The 24,562-nt window shown below is 37.0% G+C and overlaps 1 protein-coding gene across 4 annotated transcripts in view; it reads right to left on the bottom strand.

The window, feature by feature from the left end:
* FGF14 (fibroblast growth factor 14) overlaps window positions 1–24,562 on the bottom strand; it is a 616,830-nt gene that overhangs the window by 125,950 nt on the left and 466,318 nt on the right. For 3 of the 4 annotated variants that reach the window (XM_053890405.1, XM_019443953.2, XM_019443950.2), the window contains one exon: window positions 1,250–1,360. In XM_053890405.1, coding sequence (XP_053746380.1) covers window positions 1,250–1,360 — 111 coding nt within the window. Of the gene's footprint in view, window positions 1–1,249; window positions 1,361–23,409; window positions 23,516–24,562 lie in introns of those variants that run through there. The other variant, XM_019443951.2, reaches the window with a different exon arrangement.

Genomic DNA, 24,562 nt, shown 5'->3' with positions numbered 1-24,562 from the left:
ATCAATGAACAAATACAATAGGGAAAAGTTTAAAAGGACAAAAGGACAACATAATAGACACAAAGACAGAAAAAGATCAGAGATTGAAAAGGAAGAAAATGCAGATAAACAGAACATTTTTAGGTTGAAAAAAAATTTAAATGATGCAAGGTCCAAATTCTAAAAGGTAAACACAATGGCTAGAAAAATATTGACACTTCACATAGTGACATCAAATGCAAAAACAGTCTGCTTTATATTATTAGATGATCTTGGGGCTACTAAAAATTGGATTACTAGAACTTAAAACAGAAAGTGCCTATAATTTTGTTATACGTATTCAAATCCTCCCTTCTTCTCATGGAATGATGTTCTATAAATGAAGGGCTAATGTTAAATGGAGGAAAAGATTCATATGCACTCCTGATCCACTGTTAATATGTGAATAAATATCTCCAATAAAATCAGTTTTTGCTTTTCATTCATTCTCCCAAGCATCGGAAAGCGTCTATTTTAAAACTGATGTGCTAAATTAAAAGGACTTCTATGCCAGAATAAACAGAAAATGGGAAGGGAAAACACAAACAATTAAGAAGAGACACCAGAATGAAAACCCAAAGAAGAATTATATATTAAAAAATAGTAAAGCGAAGGCAGACACTAATACAATGGAGGGTCAGTGGCTTTTCAACTAAAGAAAAATCATCACAGACCCAAATATATAATGTAAACATTTTGTACAATGTATTTAAAGGTACAGAACTTTCGCATCCTCTCTACAAAAAAGATACTATCTTTTCTGGTTGAATGCAAAGAATTTGAAAAATTCCATTTCCATTATTTGAAACAACTAATCCTTACAGCTCTTGAATTTCCACAATTATCATTAAAAAGCTACAAGCCTGATAAAAACAGTATTTCCAAAGTAAACATGGATTCAACTTTCATCTGGATGCACTGGTGTCCTTATTTCACTTTTAGGATAATGAAGATTAAAAGTAACAATAATGCTGGATGTAACAATCATTTTGAAAAAAAGAGAAAGAGAGAAAATAACCTCTAATTATCTTAAAATGATAGCTTTCTTTTGTTGCTGTTAATGTTTTCATCCATGTGGTCCAAGTACAATGGTAAATGGCATTCTAGTGTGTAACATTTGTAAAAATGAACCAACACAACAAGTATTTGTAAATGTATTTTAAGAAGTCATTTAAGCAGCAGCGTAGCTTCTACCAACTGTGTTAACGGGTGGCCTGAGGTTGTCACTTACTAGAATTAGTGCTGTCATCCTTGGTTCCATCGAGAGCTCCATCGGGATGCATTTGCAAGTAGTAGCCTTGCCTGCAATATAACCTGGTCACTATACCCTTGAGCTGGGGATCTGAAAGGCAAACATAGTTATCATAAGCCTCACAATGTGTCAGAATAGAGTTTCTTTTTTTCTTTTTCTGATTCTTTTCTTTCTTTTTCAGAAGAGGGCATTGGATAGAAGTAGCACCTTTCACTCTCTATCTCCCAGATTCCTCTGTCTGAATCAAACTTAGAGCATATTGATCAGTAAAGGTGAGGAAAAGGTAGTCATAAGTTGCATGTGTCAGCAGCAGAAAATAGGTCCTTTTATGAAACTAATGTGTGGATTTAAATTATTAATTAACACATTTGAGCTACTTAATAATCTATTCGTTTAATTATTAGCTAAGTCCTAAACTAATTAGTCTAATAGTCTAATATCATTCAGGATGGTAGTACAAGAGTTGTGCAAACTTCTGCTTCTAAGAAACCTTATTAAAGGCTTTTTAATGGATTTTTCTTTTTACTTAATTTGACAAGTAATCCCAAAAGGTGAAAAGCCTATAATAAAAAAAATCATACTAACATTTTGATATGCATTCTTAGAAAAAGCCCCATTATGGAGAATGCCTCTTTGATGTCTAAAGGGTCAGCCTGACTGGCATGGAAGCATCTAGTACTCATGCATGACCCACAGAAAAATGGGACAGTCGATTTCTGAGCTCAGGGTGAGGCACCATAACAAACCTATGCTGTCAGGTCAGCTCTGTGGCCATAATCTGGACGAATTAGACAGCTTACACACATTTATAACTAAAAAAGAGTGAAATTATATAACGTGGATTTTGATTCTTAGCCAAAAGGGCCAAGGATAGAGGACAGTGGAAGTTTATTAAAGCAAAAAGGGAAATTATATGGTAACAGACTTCTCATTTGATGATTCATTGAAAAGAAAACCATTCAAGTGACCCAGGCTTCAAAAAGAGCCAGCTGTACCTTTGAAAATAAATATTTACATGTGGCTTTTCAAAGGCCATCCTTGTTTTATGACTAGATATGATGTTGGACATCATATTCATCACCATGGCAACTGGCACCTCTCCACAATCGCTGAATGGGACATGCAAATACGATCATGCTATCAAACAGTAGAATGGCACAGAACGATGAAGGCTACCATCTTGTAATTGACAGAAAATTTGCGGATTTGCCAACAGGTGAACACAAACAAAAAAACACACATGTCAAAAAAAAAAAAAAAAAAAAAGTTCTTCCAAACCAGAATACCCTTAGTCTTTTGTTTAGTCCTCAAGAAACTAAAGACAATGTCAATATCTATTATTATGGACATATAATATAACTAATAATTTGAGAAATGACTTTTTGGTGCTTAGATTTTCTTCAAAGATCATATGATAGTGAAGAAAATCTGGGGGGAATACTGCATGAACACCACAGCATCACATCAGTGTGACTAAATATAATAGATGCTTCTAGAAGACTAGGATTAAAAAACAATCTAAGTTATTATTGGGATTGTGTGACATATGCTCCTTATTCTGTAGTATATACCTTTAAAAATCACACAATTCTAAGAAGTGCATTAGTGGGAAAAATTACTCTTGCACCTTAGTCTGCCATTCACTCAGTAAAATTTGACTGGGTTATTGACCTTCTACGTATTGAGGACTTCTTTTCTTATTTATGCTGCATTGTATTTATGCTCATCACTGCAAATAAATGGCATGGAAAAGAAGAGAACAAAGGTAAAAAGTCAGGTTTTTAATTGCCATGAGGACATACAAGGAATTTCAGAGATTGACAATCCTCTGTAAAAGCTTTATGTTTTGAATCACTTAGTGTTAATAATTCTACATTTTAGCTACTACTTGAATTAACTAGGTCAGGCAAGGCAGTAAAAGACACATAACCCCCACAAGCTCCCTCGCATTTAAAGAGAACACTTCTTCCTCTTCTTTTTTTTTGTTGCTTTTCCTATTATCAAAAAGACAAGAGATAACAAGTATTGGTGAGAATGTGGAGAGAGTGGAACCCTTGTGTACTGTTGGTGGGAATACAAATTGATGCAGCCACTGTGGAATACAGTATGGAGGTTCCTTCAAAAATTAAAAATTAAACAACCAATCCGCTTGATACCGCAATCCCACTTCTGGGTACACAGCCACAGGAAATGAAATCGGGGTCTCAAAGAGATCTACAGCCCCATGTTCACTACAGCATTATTCACAATAGCCCAGATATGGAAACAACCTAAGTGCGCATCAGCAAGTGAATGGATAAAGAAAATGTGGTATATGTGCACAACAGAATATTATTCAGCCTTTACAAAGAAGGAAATTGTGCCATTTGTGACAACATGGATGGGACTGGAGGACATAAGTCTGAGCAATGTGTGAGCAAAGAACGAAACCATAGTTTTGAGTTCTCACTCAATTTCAAAGAAATGAAACCAAATTGATTTCTATGCATCTAGTTTCACATTATTTGATGTTCTCTTTTTGAGGAACCATAATAACACTGACTGTGCTCTTCCCAGGCGCCAGGCACTGTGGTAAGTACGTCACAGGATTAACTCATTGAACAAACCACAACTTACTTATTAGAAATCCCACTTTGAAGACGAGAAGGTGGAGTCAGAATGATGGAGTAATTGACAAAGAACACAAAACTGACAAGTGCTCCACTGGGGTTTGAACATGATCTACATTTTAACCACTAAACTGTGTGGCCTCTGGAAGTTGAACAATTGGCCCCAACCATCTTAAGAATCTAAACTAAAATGCAAACCAATCTTGTTTTCTTTTTTTTAAACTAGATTTTAAAGATTAACCACAGCTGTATATAAACCCAAACCCTGCATACCTAGGGCCAAATCAGTGATTAAAACAATCACATGAAGTTAGAAAGAATCAAAGTGCTTGAAAATCTCTTCTATGATCCACCCCACTTTGCCATTGGCCACATTCACAATAAATTTCCACTCATGAAACCCTCACCAAAGTTGCAGATTTAACACTGTAGGTTTAAACTCATCTGTGTCATTCTCCCTCCTCCACCAACTCCAGCCGGAAGGTACTTGTATCGCTGACTCATCAACTCATGTGAAAGGTCTCAACACTGTGCCTGCCTTTGTCATTCAGCTAAAGAACTGCTCGGTTTTTGCAGATGCTGTCTTCAAGATCTCCCTCACTTGCTCCTTGTTCTATTTGCACTGCCAGCAGTTCTTCAGGCCCCTCATTGCCTCTCCTGGGTGGTCTTTGCACCTGCAGTGGGCCCTTTCCATCCAGCAGATCAGTAAACATGCAGGGGCTCTGGCCACTCACTGAACTACTCACATGCCCTGCATTGTCTTCTACTACTCCACTCCATCCCCTGTATAGCCCAGCCCCGGTCACTGTGGGCTGCCTACAAATATCCCATAATGTTCCACATTTATCCTGTCCCCTTAACCTTCCCTGTCTCTACATAAATATGCCCCCTTGCACATCTGTGTGCACATACCCACATGCACACATCTTTGAGTATTTAACTTCTTTTTCTCCTTCTGAAGTTCAGCTCCATCAATTCTTCTTCTGGGGCACTTTCCTGATACCTCAAGTGAGTTCAGATTCCTTCTTTAAACACTTTCATGGCAGCATTCTTCATGGGCATTACTTATTTTTAAAAAACTACAGCATTATTCACATTAGCCAAACATCAAAACTACTTCATTTTGAAATGTTTTTAATATATTAAAAGGTACAGGAAATAATACAACCTAAATCTGTGTTAACCATGGAGGTTAATAAATGTTACTATTTTGCTTTATAATTCGTTATTTGAATTTCACATTTATTTGTGCAATTATGTGATTGATGTCTATCTCCAAACTGTACTCTAAGTTTCACAAAGAAAACTGAGATGTATGATATGCTCACTGTTACATTTCCAGGGTCTAGACAAATAGGAACTGGGCAATATAGATTTCTTAAATGAATGCTGACTGGGTAATTATCTAGTCATTTCATATATTGCTAATAAGAGTGAAAATTGTAATAACATGAAATCCAGGATGGCAGTAAAGCCTAAAAAATGACCAAAAGTTTTGACCAGGCAATTGTATTTTCCAGACTTCTAACTTAAAACTAAATCCCCAGTATTATAAACTTTTGTGTAATGACGTATGTGTATATAATATGAGCATGACCACATAAGAAATACTATCCATAGGGAAAATACATGGGAAACAACACACAAAAATGTGAAATATAAATATATTTTGCTGGTTCCTATATGTTTTTCAGCATTTTATTATTTAAAAAATCTCCTATAATTTTATAATGAAAATGGAGATTTTTTAATAAAACATATTAATGCCTTTTGACAAAGGATGTGTAACGATAACATTTCATACATGCTTGCAAATAACCTAAATACATATTACTGTTGTAGATTAATTCCATTTGGGTTGCCCCAAATTTTCTGGAGTCCACTTATTAGTTTCTCTTTGTGCTTAGCCACATGTCCATAAAACACTCACTATGATCCTCACTAATAAAACTAGCCATAGTGCAATATCACCGTTTATAGCATGAGGTCACTCTTTCAAATAATTAAAACAGAAGGAAACAAGCTCTTTCCTCAAAGGCCAAAAGTATGAAGCCAAATATCCGTGACAAACACAAAAGAAAACAAAACAATTTTCCTGAGAAAGCAAATCACAGCAGCTATATGTGGTCCAGCAACGGCATGACTAAATTTCTCGATCTACCATGTAGAGGACAACATAACCCTCCATGTTTTCTCTCTATAGCAAGACTCAACTTCAGCCTAATACGTGCTGGACAGCTCACTTATACGTATTATTTCATGATTCTGTGAGGGAAACATTGACAGCAAAGACCAAAAGTATCTCACATGACTTCCAGAATGGACAAGAACCAGTCTGGGCAGCTGCAACAGGAGTACAAGTCTCTAAAAAAGAGCATCCATCATGGGCTGCCTCTCTCCCAAAAAGAAAGGAAAGGCAATGCAATGTAGCGTGTGAAGACCCAGTATTAGAACTTCCTGTTTGATTGTTATCCCCAAAACTGAGAAAGAAATTAAGCTTTGCTAATAGTTTACATGGATTGACTTTGGAGTCTTCAGGTTCACATGTCATATGAGGTCCTTGAAGTACCTGAGGCAGGTTCAGGGCATTCTCTAGTTCTGAGGGACTGGCACAGTGTCCTGCTGTCAGTCATTGTTCCCAATAAGTGCTCTGCAAAATGCAGAAGTTTATGTCTTCCTGGTTAAGTAGACTTATAAGTTCTATTATCTAGTTTAACTAAAGTTAAGATATTTTAGGGAAAAAATCTGACAGAGATAATATGGATTAATAGTGATACTCAAAGAAAAAAAATCTAACGCCAAGAAAACAGCAAAGATGACAATTCCTTCACAAGGATTATGTGGTTGAAAACAAGTCCACAAATGAGTAACGGAGCAATGACGACCTACCTATTCATATCTAACATGAAGTCAGTCAAAAGTATTTGAAAACGTTAAGAATACATCTACTATGATAAAAACAGAACATCACCCCAAATTAATAGTATGCTTGAATATAAAACAGTGAAAATATTACATGTGTTAAACAAGCTTATATTGATGAACATTCTCATTTGTTTTTCATAAAAATAATAGGATAAGAAGGTTTGGTGACATTCTTCTAGTGAATGTTAAAAATAAGCCCTTGTTTTCAGTACTGATATATCTGAAACCCCTACAAACTCGACTCTCAATTAATAATTGAAGGAAAATAAATATCTGAAATCCCACACTTACATTTTAGCTAGCCATGTAAAAAAATGCAAAAATAGTTTTCAATTCATAAGACTGTTAGAGTTCTTTATTGTCTTCTAAGATACACATTCAGAATATTTACTCTGCTTAGGAAAATATGAAAACTTTGTTTTAATTATCCTTTTTCCTTCTGTTTTCTTTTTTAAATACTGACTGTGCTTGCACATCTTACTAAAAATGTTTTGAGGATACTCCTTGTTTGAAACTCTGTACTAACTATGCTCTCTGACATTAATTAAAGTAGAAATAATGAAAGCTAATGTGCACATATTTCAAAAAATGTTTCATAATATATTAGCCTCAATACTCAGAACTGAGAGAAATGCAAAGCAGTTCAAGTGCCTTCAGATACAGGAAAAAAAAATACCCAATATTTTAAATGAAAACAATCACTCTCTCAGAAGTGAGTTCATTTAAATCAATCACTGTCACAAAAATTGTTTTCACGCAATGTGCAGACTGACAAAAGAGAAATCAGGATAATCCTTAGAATGATGGATATATTTGTAATCATTATTTAAATTGAAAAATGCACAATATGGCATGTGTTTTTACACAGAAAATATAAAATGTATATACATCACACATACCATGTTTGTTTACACATAAATTTCGGTACTAGTTGGTTATCAGTGCAGGTTCTTAAATGTCACTTCTCTATTAGCTATGGAAAAATCACATGTTTTTTATAGGGTAAAAAGCAACTTTTGGAATAGACATTTTTGTGGCAGATCTAATTAGATTTTGGCACTCTTAGTAGCAGAAAATAGCATTGTGAATAATTTACTCAAAGCCATAAATTATCATATAATTCAGCCATAAAAATAAACCATGTTCAAGAGCTCTTCCAAAGGGCTGAGGGAAAAGGGTGCGGTAGGGACATTAGGAAAGTGATAAATAAACTAAAGGTATGTGAAAACCTGCTATGTTTTTGATAATTCCTTAGGATGGCATTCAATCAATTTCCTCTGGAAATTGCCCCCATGCTACCCCCAGGGCCCAGCCTCTAAGAATCCTGTGTCAGCTACTTCCGAATGGTTGCCTGATCACCACCCCAATTCAATGCATTACTATGTCTGTTCAATTTTAACTGCTGATTCTACAAACTATAACAGGCTCTCCACCTCTGCCTACCAGAATCTTATGCCTGCAGGCACTAGAGATAGAACCTTGCATAAAAAAAAATAGTTCTTGCCCTCAAAGAGCTTGCTGTCTACTGAGGGGGGTAAGGGAAATGTATAATATGGTTCCATGCCAATTAGTCATGTGTGAAATTATTGGGTTTATGTGTCTTCCTGTCCTGCAAGTACATTATAAACCCCTTGATAATTTGTATCATCTGTTATTCAAAGTAGCCTATCACTATTCTTTGCACAGAGTAGCTGTTCAACAAATATTTAATGACTGAATTTATTTCATTCGTCTTTAAAAAGAATCTATATATAAACCCTAAATGGCATTCGAGGCAAGATGCATTTTTTATATCTTAGTTAAGAATTGAAGGAGCAGAGCATGCTTGAGATAAATGTGGGTTTTGAAATGGAAATTCTAATAATTAAACAAAAGATTCCAAAACAATTTGAGACAAAAAAAAAAAATCCCTCTTAGTAGTGTACATTAAGGAAACAACAGTGGGTAGAGCATCTTCTTGGGGAAGACACTTAAGAAGATGACTAAAGGGAAGGCAGGCCATAATATCTTGCTTAATATGTGACCCTCAACTCCAAGGAGCATACAGATCTAAGAGTAATTCTTGGGATTCCTAATGCAGGGTTGAACTATCACTAGCTTTGTGAATATCCAGTGTCTACAAGCTCCAAAAGGGAACACATCTCTGGATCTCAGTTAAAAGTATCCTCTTCCAATACTATTTTCCATTGAGGTTCTCTAATTGCAAGATTCTAACATATTAGAAACACACTGGAGGTCCTATGACCCCAACATAATTTGGAATTGAACAATAAAATGGCCAAACATTGAATCTACTGTTTCCCTTTATTTATTCATCACTTACAAAGATAAATAATGATAAAATACGTGTGTTTTGGTTTGCTAACATATTCCTTCTAAATTTTAATTATATATTTAAAAATAAATTATAAATGTTAATTATGTAATTGCAAAAGATAATATAAAAAATTCTTGTACATATTTAAGAACGAAAAATGTGTGTCCTTCAGTGACAACAAGTAGGGTTCAAGTCAATCATTATTATTGTTACATCTAAAGAAAGCTTTGCTGATAACATATTCTGTCAAGGATTCCTAATTTATCAATTATTTCATTTCCTCCTGGCCAGAAAACATACACGCAAATGCAAAGAAGTGGTATGCTCTGTCTCGTTCAGTGTTGATATGTCACTCTGTGTGGAGTCTGAAACACTTACAAATATGAACACATCATTCATGTTCAAATTCTTCATCAATGACATCAAATACTAAAAGAAACTTAACAATATTTTGACGATATTTTATAGCAATTTCCTTACATTAGCCTAGGTATCAGAAATGACCATGCTGCTGGCTTACTGAGGACATAATATTTCCTAGATTGCCAAGCAAATAACTAAGCATTTTACTTAAAATTTCAAATGCTATTGTCATAGGAAGAGTGGACTCTGAGATACTTAAGGTTAGTTGCTACCTAAATAATATTTATTTTTTTAACTCTATACATTTTGGTTTTTGTGTTCTTACTGCTGCTTTCAGACAAGTATCTCAAAGGAGTGTTCAAAATCTTAGCAATATATTTTCAATAAGCACATAATACTATGTATTTCTAGTTAAATTACTAGACTATTCCATGCTTATTCAACCAGTCTCTAAATGTTCAATGATAACTCTTCTTTCTATTTCTTCATTACAGGATTTTTTAAATTAAGAAAACCACTATTGGCAGTAACTACTACAAACCTCTTTGGAATTCTGAAAGGAAGCTGTGCCATCTTGAAATACTCACAATTTGGAAATTAAACTTGTGATACTCTTTTTCACAGTGTGGCATGCACACACACACACACACACACACACACACACACACAAGTACCAAAGTGTGGGACCACTTTGCCACTTAAGTGGTCAAAACGACATTCTTTGACTTTGATAATCTTTTCACTTCTTGCAGCTCATCCAAAAAGCCTTTTTATACTTATTATAAGATAAAATATAATCGCATATTATAAATATTAATCATGCCTCTCTCTATGTCCTTCATAAAGTTTGAAGTTAATCAAATATAACTGAATGGCTTGAGTAACAAAGGCCCAAGAGTAGTATTAACACTTGCTAATATTTTATATTCAAATACTATTACAATAAACAAATTTTGGTGCTGGAAATATGAGTGAAAAAGAATGTGAATGTTACATGAACTATATGGCATAATCTGAGAGAGTTTCATAATTATGCAGACTTTCTTTAAAAAGTGATTTTTACATCTAACCAAGATAGAGTAACAGGGACCAGAAGCACTCTTTCACAGGAAACAATAAAAAAATAACAAATTGAATTTTGCAAGACACTGGACATCAGGAAATGAAAAACAGTAGTCCCTGAGTGATGGTAAAGAAATAAGGTGAGTCCTATTATTTCCTGAGAGAGATTCCAGGGCATAGAGAAGGGCAGGGAGCCCAGTGGACTTCCTAAATTGAGGAAATTGAACTTAAAGTCCAGAGAGACCAAAGTAGATGGCATACAGTAGATTGGGAAAGAGAGAGCTGCTGAAAGAGAGAACATCTAAGATCTGCAGAGGGTTCCTGTGAGTATTCAGCTTTGTATTGATCTACAGTTTATGTGGGGAAACCATCCCTGTTTGGGGAAAACCATCTGAGAGGATTAGAGGTAACACTGCCTCAAAAACACACAGGACTGTAAACACTACCTGTTCCCACTAGTCAGACTGGAAAAATTCATAATTCATGGGGATTGAGCAGAGTATAAATAGGGTCTTACTTCAATAGGGAGAAAAATTAACCGTAGTCTGAGTCCTGCATTAGTCTCACCTAAAAAATCCTAAAAACAAGTACGAAAGAGTATACCATTTCAAAGGAAATTAACTGCATCCCAGAATAAGCTCAAGAATATTTATAGGAATACAAAAATTTTGAGCACTCAATAAAGTAAAATTAAAAATATTTGGAATCCAATAAAAAATTACCCATGTTGCTACAAAAGGCCATATTTCATGACAGTAAATTTCATATATTAAAAAATTAAAAAAAAAAATGTAAAAAAAAAAAAAAATTACCAAGCATGCAAAGAAACACAGAGATTTCACCTGTAACAAGGGGAAAAATCAATACATCAAACTGAACTAGAACATTCTCAGATGTTAGAATATTAGAAAAGGACATGAGGTCATTATAACTGTATTGCATAATTCAAAAATTAAGTAGAGACACAGAAGACACAAAAAGGGCCCCAAATGAACTTCTATAGATGAAAGGCACAAGTTGTGAAATGAAAAACAAAAACAAAAACATTGGTTGTGTTTAATTGTGGATTCCAAATTGCAGAAATAAAAGGGTAAACTTGAAGACATAGCAATAAAAATGGTTCCAAATGAAACCCACAGAGAAAAAATAATTAAACAAATAAACAGAGCCTTAGTTGTGTGATAACTTGAAGCGACAAGAGGCATGTTTAACTGAAGTCTCCAGAAGAGATTATCAACAGGACAAGAAGGAAAAAGATTTGAAGAAATAATGGCTGAAAAACTTCCAAATTGGTAAAATGTATCCAATATCCAAATAGCTTAACAAATTCGAAAGACAGGAAATATGACAAAAACTACATCAAGATACATCTTACCGGCAGTACTCAAAACCAGTGATAGAGAAACAATCTCTTCCCCCCCCCCCGCCATAAGGAAAAACACATTACATAGAGAAATAAAGACAAGAAAGACAGCGGATATTTTGTTTGTAACAATTCAAGCAAGAAAACGATGTAGCAATATCTTTAATGCACTGAGAGAAATATTTTAAAACTCTAAAATAGTGAACATATCTTTAAAAAACAAAGGTAAAATAAAGAAATTTTTAGACACACAGAAAAGAAAGAGTATACCATCAGAAGGATTCCATTACAAGAAATGTTGAGGGAAGGTACTCAGAGACAAAGAAAATGATATCAGAGAGCAATATGTATCTAATCTAAGATAATGAGCACTGGTGATAGTAAATGCACAGGTCAAGACATACATTTTTTGTTATTTATACCTCTTTAAATGATAATTGACCATTTAGGCAAAAATCATAATGCAATGTGGGGTTTATAACGTGTAAAAGTGAAACATAAGATGGCAATCGTATAAATACCAGGAAAGGAGAAATGGAAATATGCTACACACACTTAAATATATACTATATATGCTATTAGAAAGGCCCCACTTTGGTTTAATGTTCTGCTGATACCATCTTGAAATTATTATCAGTTTTTTTTTAACCATAGGCCTTGCATTTTCATTTCGCCCTGAGCTCCTTGAATGATATACCCTGTCCTGGCCTTAGAGACAACACCAAAAGCATGATCCACTGAAGAAAACATTGATAAGCTGAACTGTATAAAAATTCAAAAACTTCCACTCCAAAATAAACTGCTAAAAGACTTTAGGACAAGTCACAGACTGGGTGAAAATATTCACATGGTTTGTACCTCAATAAAGGCTTGTATCCACTAATACATAAAGACTTAAAACTCAATAATAAGAAAACAAGATTCCAATAAATCAAATGCACAAAACTATAGAGAATTTTATCAGAATATTTGTAGATGAAAACAAAGTTCATGAAAATATGCACAACATCAGTAGTCATTGGGGGAATGAAAATTAAAGCCATAGCGGGTTACAGTTACACATATTACAAGATTAAAATTAAAAAGAGTACCAGACAAATTGTTGGCAAGGATGTGGATAAACTGGAACTCACCTACACTAATGGGAGGAATAGAAATTACTCCACTGACTTTAGAAAGCTGTTTGCAGATTCTTAAAATGTTCAACATAAACCTGCCTACATAATTCAGCCATTGCACTTGTAGATATTCACTCACTAGCAATAAAAGCTTACGTCCATTCAAACCATGTATGTGAATAGTTATTTGTAATTATTTGTAATAGCCCCAAACTGGAAACAACCCAAAGGTCTATTTAACAGATGAATGGGTTAAAAAAAAAACAACACCAAAAAACAAACAAAAAAAAACCCCTGTGGAATAGCCATACAATGGAATACCACTCAGCAAAAAAAAAAAAAAAAAAAAAAAAAAAAAAAAAAAAGGAATGAGCGATTGATAAATGCAACAAAATGGATGGATGCCAAAATAATTGTGTTGAATAAAAGTCATATAATAATAATAAAAAAATGGGGGCGCCTGCGTGGCTCAGTTGGTTGAGTGCCCAACTGTTGATTTTGGCTCAGGTTATGATTCCAGGCTCATGGGGTCACCATGGGCTGCGAGCCAGGCATGGAGCCTGCTTAAGATTCTCAGTCTCTCTCCCGCCTGTGCTATCTCTCTTTCTCTGAAAAAAAAAAAATTAGGAGCACAAAGAGGCATAAGGAAATTTTAGGGTGATGGACATATTCATAATGTTGAGTGTGATTGTGGTTTCTTTTTTTTTCTTTTAAGTTTATTTATTTATTTTGAGAGAGACAGAGCATGAGCAGGGGAGGGGCCGAGAGAGAGAGGGAGAGAGGAAGAGAGGGAATCTCAAGCAGGTTCAGCACTGTCAGTTCAAAGACTGACCTAGGACTCGAACTCAAAAACGGTGAGGTCATAACCTGAGCCAAAACTAAGAGTCAGACACTCAACTGACTGAGCCACCCAGGTGCCCCATGATTATAGTTTCTTATGTCAAACTCATAGAATTGTACACTTTAAATACGGAGAGATTATTTTACAACAATTACACCTTAGTAGAGAGATTAAAACAAAAAACAAAAAGATAAAAAATATATATTAATAAGGACGAAAGAGATCTCAGGGTAAAGAATCTTACAGTGGATAAAGAGGGATTATTTCATAATGATTAAGGAGTCAGTTCATTAAGAATACATTAAAAATCCTGAATGTTTATGCACGTACTGACAGTTTCAACTACATGAAGCAAAAATCAATGTAACTTCAAGGAGAAACAAAAAAGTATAAAATTATAGTCAGAAATTTCAACTCTATTCTCAAAAAATTATGCGACAAATACACAGAAAATCAGTAAGGATATAGAGGAAAAAAGCCTAAGGCTTAGAGTGTTATCTGTGAAATTTAATATACTCTGTTAAATCACTACAAGGTATGATCCACTTCTCTGAGAAACTAGAAATGGGATTTCCTAAACGTAAGAAACCTGAAAACTAGTATTTGATTCATTCATAGAATTTTCACAGCCAGTCAGACCTATAGCAGGTTGTATGAATTTGCTTCCCAGCTGTGATCACATTATCTAAAATTGAGGATTAGCAGGACAAAAAGTATGATGTTTAAGAATCAAGAGCATCTGTCAAAATTAAAGTATCTAAAGGCTTCCAGTGAAAGTTATGTTGCAAACAATATAAAGTGTTGCATTAACCATGTAAACAAGATTCACGTTAGATGCATAGTTTTCTTAGCTTTCTTAAGAGAAATTGTAGAGGAAGAAACTGGGAACTTTACATGAAAAAAAGTGTTTTTGTCTTTTGAGCACACATTTGCTTCAGGGTCTGGACGCACTTTCCTAAGTGTACTATGCCAGGAAAATAATCAGGACCATAGGTGAATTTAAGAAAATAACCACATAACAAGGGCTGATCAATGCCTTCTCCAGAGCTTAGGCTCACACATTTGAGAAATAGTATTTCAAAGCAGGTATAATCTCATTTTGCCTGTTCACTTCTAGGGCTACAGAGAGATCTCCACCCAATGGTCAGAGCTGGCTGTAATGAACTTGTTGAAAGTGGTACTGATAATCCCATAAGGCTGCTTCTGTTTAGGGAAGGTACAGACATCTGAGCTCTCTTCCCTTCAAAGTTTCTGCTTCAGGAGCCTCTGGGTGGCTCAATCAGTTGAGCGTCCAACTTCGGCTCAGGTCCTGATCTCATGGTTTGTGGGTTGAGCCCCGTGTCAGGCTCTGTGCTGACAGCTCAGAGCCTGGAGCCTGCTTCAGAATCTGTGTCTCTCTCTTTCTTCCCTTCTGCTCATGCTCTCTCTCTCTCTCTGTCTCAAAAATAAATAAACATAAAAATTTTTTTTAAAAAGTGTCTGCTTCAGACATTTGTCTTCCAGATGCTTCTAGGAGGAGATGAGAGTCATAAACTCTTTTGTGAACCAAGGCTACTCTCTCCAGAACCTCTAAAGCAGCAGGGGAGGGAGGAGGAAGGAGAAGGTATTGAAAGATACCTATTCATCACAATTGACATGGACACTTCCAACTAGAGAGGTAAAACATTTAAACCAAAGGTCATGAAAACAAAACAAAACAAAACAAAACTGGAAATCAATGTGGAAGTTCCATAAAGGATGATGCAGAATTTAGTCTTGGTTTTAGAGTTCAATTGTGATGAGGTATGTGTATGTTGAAAGCCGAAAACTTCTGCATAATTTATCAGGAAGTGGTGCCTCTTATCATTTTTATTTATTACACTTAAAATAAATGACATTTCATAACAATTTCTTCAAAGAATCCTTAATGGTGCATCCATCACTGAAACTCCACATAGTATAGCTCCAGGAATAGATCGATTCATCTTGGAAAACAAGAGAAGAAATCCTCACCATGTTCTGTTTAAGTGCATTGCAAAAAGCCAAGATATTTAACTGGCTCACTCAAACAACTACTCTGTTCCAGGCTCTCTGTTAGGAGCTGAGAGGAATTTACAGTCAAAGCAGATTGCTGTCCATTATTCCAAGCATCAGCAAGCCAACATATGATGTGGGTCCTGAAATAATGAGGCTGGGCAAACAGAAAGTTTCAACGCTAAATGTAACAGTAGGAAGAATGACAGCTGTCATCTCCTGAGCCCATACTCTGGGCTGGAAACTACTCTAAGTGCTTCTTCCATATTGAGTCATGAATCCTACAGCAAACTTTTGAAGTAGGTGGCATTATTATCCTCACGTTACACATAAGCAGACTGAGGCTAAGAGGGGTATGTGCCTTGCCCAAGATAACACAAGAAGGGAATGATGGAGCTGGCATCAGAGCCTCTGGGGTCTGGCCTCCTGCCTATCCGCATTCCATTGAGCCGGGCTTTGGCTGAGGACCCTACTGTATTCGGAGCACCCAGAGGTCACAGTGATTCACTGAAAGCACACAATGAGAGCACTGACAGATTAGAGGACAATGACTGACATGGCGGGCCCTGGCAAAACTGTATTAGAGAACGTTTAATCTGAAGAAGGTGGAATTTCATTGTTTTCCAAAATGTATGGGGTTGTCACGGAGTCAGATAGTGGATTATTTAGTCTTGCCCTGGATGACAGAAATAAGACATAAGTAGAGTGACATCAAGATTGAATTTATGTGAAGGTGGTGGTGTTATCTCTGTGATAACTACTATGTTCCAGGGACCTAGAAGGGTGTCTGTCATATACTAGGCGTTCAATAAATAATGACTAACTGAATAAATGAATTAATAAGGGGGGAGAAATGCAGCTGTCCAGTGAAAGAAAGAGTGAACTCTCCCACGAGGTCACGGCTTCCCCTGCACTGAAGCGTTCAAGAAGTGATTAGATGGTTATCTATCCAGGGAACTGGGGAAAGCATTGCTACTTCGCATGCCCTAATTTCAGGCCTGCTTTTAAAAAAAAACAAAAAAAAAAAAAACAAAAAAAACAAACATTTATCTGAAGATACAAGACAAATATGAGAAAAGGACAACTTTATCTTAAAAAGTGGAAGCCATCATCATGGGCAAAGGACCACTTTAGGACCATGGTCCCTCCCCTCGCACACAGGCACAAGAATGGCAAGCTTCACCCCTTTCCTCTCCTAAGGGGTTGGACTGCTCACAATTAGGAAGTGAGGCAGAGTGGACACCAGTGAGGAGACTGGAGTGAGGGGGGTTGGAGGGGAATTTCTTACTAAGCTGTTAAAGGAAAACAGACAGATCTTGCTTATTAGAGCAAAGTTTAGAAGATGGAAATCTATAGCAGGTGAAAGATTGAGAATATGTTGATATGTCATAAGGTGAACCATGGGGTGCTGAGCTGTAGGCGAGCCAGGCATATTTCTACAGGAGCGAGACCTTCTCAAGTCTGGGAGGAAATTTGCAGGAGATTTTGTATTCAATTTAATTTTTTTTTTTTTTTTTTTTTTAGTATTTCAAGTTTCTTTAACTTTTACTTTAGTTCACAAATATAGTTGCATGGTTACAGCATGTTTACTCAATAACCAGTCCCATGATTTGGATACATTTTCAGGGTGCAGTGTAGGCAGGAGGAAGAGAAGCGGAGGCTGGGCGAGGATCTGATCCTCCTGCCCTCCCTATCCCTCCCCTCCTGAATGTACACTGAAGTCCTAAGCCTCAATTTTAAGTCCTTTGCTTAAATTGGATTTATGGTTTGTAGCTTTGGCATCAGATCCATATGTTTAACATCTAAAAGAGAAAAACAATGCTGAGAAAGGCACCACTCAGGCAGCCCGGCTCCTTTCAGTGTGTGAAGTTCCTCTTTGCCCAAAAGCCTTTCTGACCTGTAACTGAGCCAGAATGGGCCCCTGAAAAAAGTCACAATGTCCTAGAGAAGAGCCAGAGAGGCTGGCGTAGCTGAAGCCTCAAAGGAGAACGAGATCTGGAAGGTTTGCAGTCACGCCTCAGTGAGGCTAGTTTCAGATGACAAATAGCACGAGCAAAAAAAAAGGAAAAGCAAAACTTTAAAACACTACAGTCAGAAACACCACTTAACCACGTCCATGCTCATGTCTGTTATTTGCTCTTTTCTTTGACAATATAACTTCTTAGGGAACAGAAATCCCAACATTTTTACTAATTTTTAAATCCTGGTTCAGTCCTTGAACACAGATGTATGGAAGCAGATTTAAAACTCCTCCTTCAATTCTAACTCCATACAAAAGCCTGAAATCCTAGTGGATTTTGGTTTGAAGGTGTTTTATTTTTTAGGGAATTTACAACTTTATGTGGTCTTCAAGTTGGATAGGATAGAAAACAGATCAACAATAATAAAAGACTTAAGTGTTCATTCAGAGAATACCACCAACCAAAGAAGAGGGACATCTTTTGTAATGAACTGAAACGTGTGGTATAGACATAACTACTAAGGGCTGGTTATTCTAGCCTAGTTGGTTAGTGGAAGGCCTTGGAGAGAGTGTGAGGTGTGAACAGAGTCACAGATGGCCAGGATGTGGAAGGTGGATTGAAGAGAAGGGTTTTCCAGGTAATGGGAATATCCTTTTGGAGAAAATTATTTCTGAAGACATGTTGATGGACAGGATAGGGTTAGAGGACTTTGGGATAATGGCACACCAGGGTGACCACAGTCTGCAGGCAGCTCTGGGACATATGAAACACAACCTGAACAGTTGGCACATTAAACAGTGCAGAGATAAGAAGGTGTTGTGTCTGGTTTTGCTTAATTGAGAAATGATCTATGTTGTGACATTTTAGAGAACATATTCAACTACAGACTACTACTCTACACACAATGAATCCTCAGTAAAATAAATCTTAAAAATGTAATGTGAGAAGTGCATTTGGTTTGGTTCTAAATTTCCAAATTCAAAATTCTAAGCTTTGCTGTAGAGAATGTTAGCAGTGTGTGTGTGTGTGTGTGTGTGTGCGCGCTGCGCGCGTGCGTGTGCGCACATGTAATAAAATTTAAAGACTGGTTTTGTTAAATGCTATGACTTTGGGTCTTTAGGTCATTCAAGATTGTTCCCACTGACATTTCCGCAGGGATTAATTTAAATAATACTTTAAGCAAGAATGCTCTTGCTTCATGAAGACAGGCTATGTAATAAGATCATTAATAGAAAAGCAACAACAAAAAAGCCTTAAATTCTTATCAGTATTTCTCTGAAATACTTGTAGCTAAACAAATTGCTGTAGTATCTCCCTAATCAACTCAAAAGCAGACAACTTAAAAGGCCACATATTCTTTTTGAGATAACCTTCTGATGAAAGACAACAACAAAATACTTCTAAAAAGATATATTTCTACTTATGTACAATCGTGAGAAAGCGTCAAAGGGAATATCAATTAAAAACAAAGTTTAAGTATCATGATAATTGATTTAGTATAAATACAGATGAGAAAAATCCGAGCTGCAATTTTCACCTCCCTGGATAGCTGTTGTCTTTATTCATGTACTAAAATATTTGAAGAAATGAATTTGCTGTAAATTTTGTGCCGCAACATCAGGACTGTAATATATCTTCTAGAGCTTAATATTTAAAGAAATTATAAAATTATTCTATGTGACCAAATCTAATCATGGGATGCAGAAATAAAGAGACAAGACACAAAACTGAATACGTTTACAAAACCACACTTGGAGAAATTCCTCCATTTCCATGCTGGGAAACAAACCATAAACACTGATCAAAAGCAAAATGTCAAAATGATGTTTCATCAGATAAAAGGGTAATAGAGCTTTACTATATGCTTATCTGACCTAGAAATTTGAATGCACATTATCTATTTCAATCTTTAGCCCATAGTTTTCGGGGTACAGTGTATAACATGTATTACCCATGTTATATATGAAGAAAACTTGGATCTGAGAACATACATCATTTGCCTATTATTGTTCAGTTAGTAAGAGATGGCATTGGTTCTTTTTTTTAAGTTTTATTTATTTATTTTCAGAGAGAGAGAGAGAGAGAGAGAGAGAGAGAGAGAGAATTCCAAGCAGGCTCCATGCTCAGCACAGAGCCCAAGATGGGGTTCGATCCCATGACCCTGGAAAATGACCTGAGCCAAATCAAAAGTCAGATGCTCAACTGACTGAGCCACCCAGGTGCCCCAAGATGGCATTGATTCTAAATCTCACATGTGTTGGGCTTTGAAAGTGCCTTTGCTTTGTGGGGCTGTTATGCTTATACATCCAAATGTTCATTATACGCATATGTATTCAAACTAGCTCCAGTGCCTCTGCACCTGTCAAAATACTGCCCTGTATTAAGGCCTTGTCTGGACATCCCATTATGAAATGGTCTCTTTTCCTCCAAGGGGAGAAACAGTCTTTCTTTCCTTGGTTTGGATATTTTATGAAACCATCCTTGTTGAGTTTTAAAACTCAATTTATTTATACAAAACAAGACAAAACATAGTTTCTCTATAGTGAAAGTGTTACAGTTAAGTTCTTTTTTTATTATTTACTTATTTTCCCAGTTAAGTTCTGATATAAATCTTGACTTATGCCAAAGCCTGAACAAGGTAAGAAGTGTTTATGTGCAGATCCAAGCCTTTCTTGGGAGGAAGTTTTGGTGTTCTCGTTTCTGTCCTCACCAGCTCACATCTGTAGAATACCAAGAAGTTCCCTTTGCAAAGAGCACTTCCTGGCTCAGCTGAGAAAACATTGATCTTGTGAAACAGACTAATTCCAACTTCTCCGGACTCCTTTATGAAAGCTTTATGTCTGCTTTGCTCTGCAGTGTACCAGGGAGAGCCATTTGGTGACTGCTGTTCATTTAAATCCCTCCATTAAAATGAGATCTGTAGTTCATAAGGTCATCCCAGAAAGACAAAGCTTTAAATAAAATTGGAACTAAAAAAAGAACCCTCAAATCTCAGAGAGGACAGAATAAAATAGGTTTATAACAATATGGGTTGTAACAATGCTCTACTCCCACACAGCCTACGTGCTGGAACAAAATGTTTCCCAGGCGGAGAAGAGGATTTATGCCTCTGTACATTCATGAAAGCAGACAAGATCAATGGGAACCCTGTAACCACCCTGGTGATGCCACACACAGCAAAACATCCAGCCAGAAAGGCGCATGTGCTGCCGACAGCCCTCTGCTCAGACGTCTGCAGGACTGACTCCAGATAGTATGGATAGTATTTGGGGTGGAGGGTAAAGCCTGGATTTGGGGCAAAGGTGGAGCCAGTTACCCTCTCTCCAGATTGGTGAGTTGGATAAGTGCCTAACCTTTCAAAGCCCATTTTCTCACCTGCATGAACATGAGTGAGATCACGTCTACCCATCACAGTAGGACCACTAATGAGATCAGGTATATACAGATTTGAGAACTATAGCTGGCATTTAGGAGAGGTTAAATGGGGTTAAATTTCCCCCCTCTTCTACCATTTATTGTCATTGCTCCTTTTATAGGAATTTAAATTGGAATACCTAATATCCAAGTCTTTGGTGAAACTGGAAACAATAATACAGCAAGATAGGTAGTTCGTAGAGAGACCATCTACCATCTCCTCTGCTCCTTTTCCCCCCACAGGACTCCTACCCCCCAGTCACCATACTCTTGATGCCTGGACCCTCACAATACCCTTGTCCATCCCTCTGCTCCGCGTATGAAAAGTCACCTGATTCTAGATGCTCCCCAAATGGTGCCCTGACTCTGCATTCAGATAGGATCATCCCAGAGGAACTTTTCAGAGCTGCCTCTTTCCAGAAAGCTCCATCCTGCTTAGAGATACCAGGATGCACCCTTGTCCCTCCCCACTCTCTGTGTTTCCACACAGAGGGCAAGTCTCATGTTCTGCTCTGTATCTGCCGACAGGGAATAGTAGTGGTGATGGTAATGGTAGTAACTATAATAATGATAACCATCATTTAGTCATTATTCAGTATGTGCCAAGCACAATACTCAGAATTGGATAAACATTACTTAACTACTTAACATGATCCTTAGAAAACTATACAAATCAATTATTATCACTCAAATTTTATTTACTTAAATACATATGTATAATGTGAGACTTAAGCAGATAAGGAATTTGACAATGTTCAGATAGTACTTTGTAAATCTAGGTTTTGATCCCTGTTTGCAAAGCTATTGGATGTAGTAGTAAATAATTACAGAGTTTTCATGTATTCCATGCCAGTCACAGAGCAATCTTATGATCTAGACTTCCGGTGGAGGCAAAGGAGAGATGAGGCAGAAGATGCAGATGAGAGCTTTACATGTAAGCAAAGAGCACGAGAATGTGTATGTCATAGGTAGAGACTGAGCCATAGACAAAGAAAAGTCATCCAATCATTTGATAGAAGTTATAATGTCATTGTTAATACTATCAATGGCTAAGGTTTAAGATATCTAGAGTTTACAGAGCAGGCCAAAGAAAAGAAGGAAATGGACATCTCAACTGTCAATACAAAGATGCAAAAGAAACAGCTTCTGTTTTAGATTTATTTGCTTTTTAAAAAAATGTATCCTTATTCAAACTCATCACTTACCCCTAAGGAAAAGCACCATGTATTACAGAAATACTTTTGATATGAAGATTTCCATATCAGTTCTCTTCGTATATTCTTTAAAAAGTGTTTTAGAAACAAAGGAAAGTGGTCCTCACCCTAATTGTTTACCATTTAGCCACATATATTATTTGGGCATCAGAATAGGCTTAGTAAAAGCTAATTAAGATCAAGACATTCTTAACTTGATAATTCCCTTAACAGCAGAGAGGAAGTGCTATGCTTTGCAATTACGTGGGCCATTGAACACATGAAGTAAAAGGGATTAAACTTGTTATGACTCATGAACATGCCCCCAAATTACCCCAATCCCGGTGTTATCTGGTTTAAGGGAAAATGAATTTGCAGAAAACAAAGAGGTACTTTGTCCTCGAATCCCTGAGATCTTCAACAACAAAATCTGCAGTTTGACAGTGTACTGGCCTGACCACAGGGCAGTGGGAAGAACTCTGGGGGCTCAGCCATTTGTTGCCTGTCTGGTGAAGTCATAAGTCATAGGCTCCCAAATCTCTCTGTGAAGTGGACATAAAAGTACTTGGCCAACCAACGTCACAGGATGCTATATGAATCTCACACATTATTTTAAAGAAGTAAGAAGCAAAATCACGAACTGAGGCTGAAATGGTGGGTAAGCGTCCAAATCCTGAGAGGTGTAGCTAATTATGCCAAAAATGAGTTTTGTTCTGAGAATATGTAGTTCAATAAATTAAAGCAGGCAAGTGACAAGATCCTATGGAGATGCTTAAAGTATTGCTCTGGTCACTAGACTGCTGGATGTGAGGCATGCAGTTAAAATACCATCCCTGTGGACCATGCCATAGGTGGCAGGGCCTTTTTCTGAAATGGCAGCAGCAGGACGGTGACAAATGCACAGATGTGAGAGCTGTGGAGGAGGCAGAAATGATAGGATGAATTCTAACAGTGGCTTACTTTCTGCACTGGCTGCCTGCGGCCTAAAGCTGGCCTCTGCATCTTTTCCAATGTCTGTTTCCTGTTCACCGTCATCACCTCTCCATCCAGAACGTCCTTTCGCAGGTGTTTCCTGGCCCCTGCACCCAGAGCCACATGAAGTCAGCTCGCCTTATGCTCTCACAATACCTTTTGGCCAAGTGCTGCATTGGTCAGTGTTACATTACATTGTTGCATTAACAGTGTTGCATTGACAGTGTTGCATTTTGCCTACCTGTCTGTGGGATTGTCTTGCTCTGACTGACAGCGTAACAGTTCCCCAAAGACGTCCACATTCTATTCCCTGAAACTTGTGAACATGTTACCTTATATGGCAAAATGTTCTTTGCATGAAGGGTTAAGTTAAAAACCTTACCATAGTGAGATTACCCTGGATAATATGGGTGGGTCCAGTGTAATTACAAGGGTGTTTGTAAGAAAAGTAAAAGGGCGATATGACTATGGAATAATCATCAGACAGATGTAGTGTTGAGGACTTTGAGGCCGGAGGAATGGCCATATGCCAAGGAACCCAGATAGCCTCTAGATGTTGGAAAAGGCAAAGAAATGGATCCTTCTCTAGAACATCCAGAAAGGAATGTAGCTCTACCGACACCTGGATGTTAGCCCTATGAGACCCAGGTCAGAATTCTAACCTACAGAATCATCATGTAATACATTTGTGTTGTTTTAAGCCACAGAATTTGTGCTAATTTGTTACGGTAGTAATACTAAGTGATGATACTTGCACCAGACGGTTAGCATCTCAAGGGGAAGGACTACATCTTTGATCTCCTGAGGCATCCCATACATAGGCCCTTTGTGTTTGTGATATCACTTTCATTGAATACCACAGCCTCCCTCTACCTTTCCTGCCCTTTTAAAAATCATTTTCTTGGGGCACCTGGGTGGCTCAGTCGGTTAAGCGTCCGACTTCAGCTCAGGTCACGATCTCACAGTCTGTGAGTTCGAGCCCCGCGTCGGGCTCTGGGCTGATGGCTCAGAGCCTGGAGCCTCCTTCCGATTCTGTGTCTCCCTCTCTCTCTGCCCCTCCCCCGTTCATGCTCTGTCTCTCTCTGTCTCAAAAATAAATAAACGTTAAAAAAATTAAAAAAAAAAATAAATCATTTTCTCC

The sequence above is a fragment of the Panthera pardus genome, unplaced genomic scaffold, assembly GCF_024362965.1.
Source record: "Panthera pardus isolate Hobbes unplaced genomic scaffold, ASM2436296v1 HiC_scaffold_1, whole genome shotgun sequence".
Classification (NCBI taxonomy): Eukaryota; Metazoa; Chordata; class Mammalia; order Carnivora; family Felidae; genus Panthera; species Panthera pardus.
Note: the sequence above shows the minus strand (reverse complement) of the source record. Positions and strands in the feature narration are given on the sequence as shown.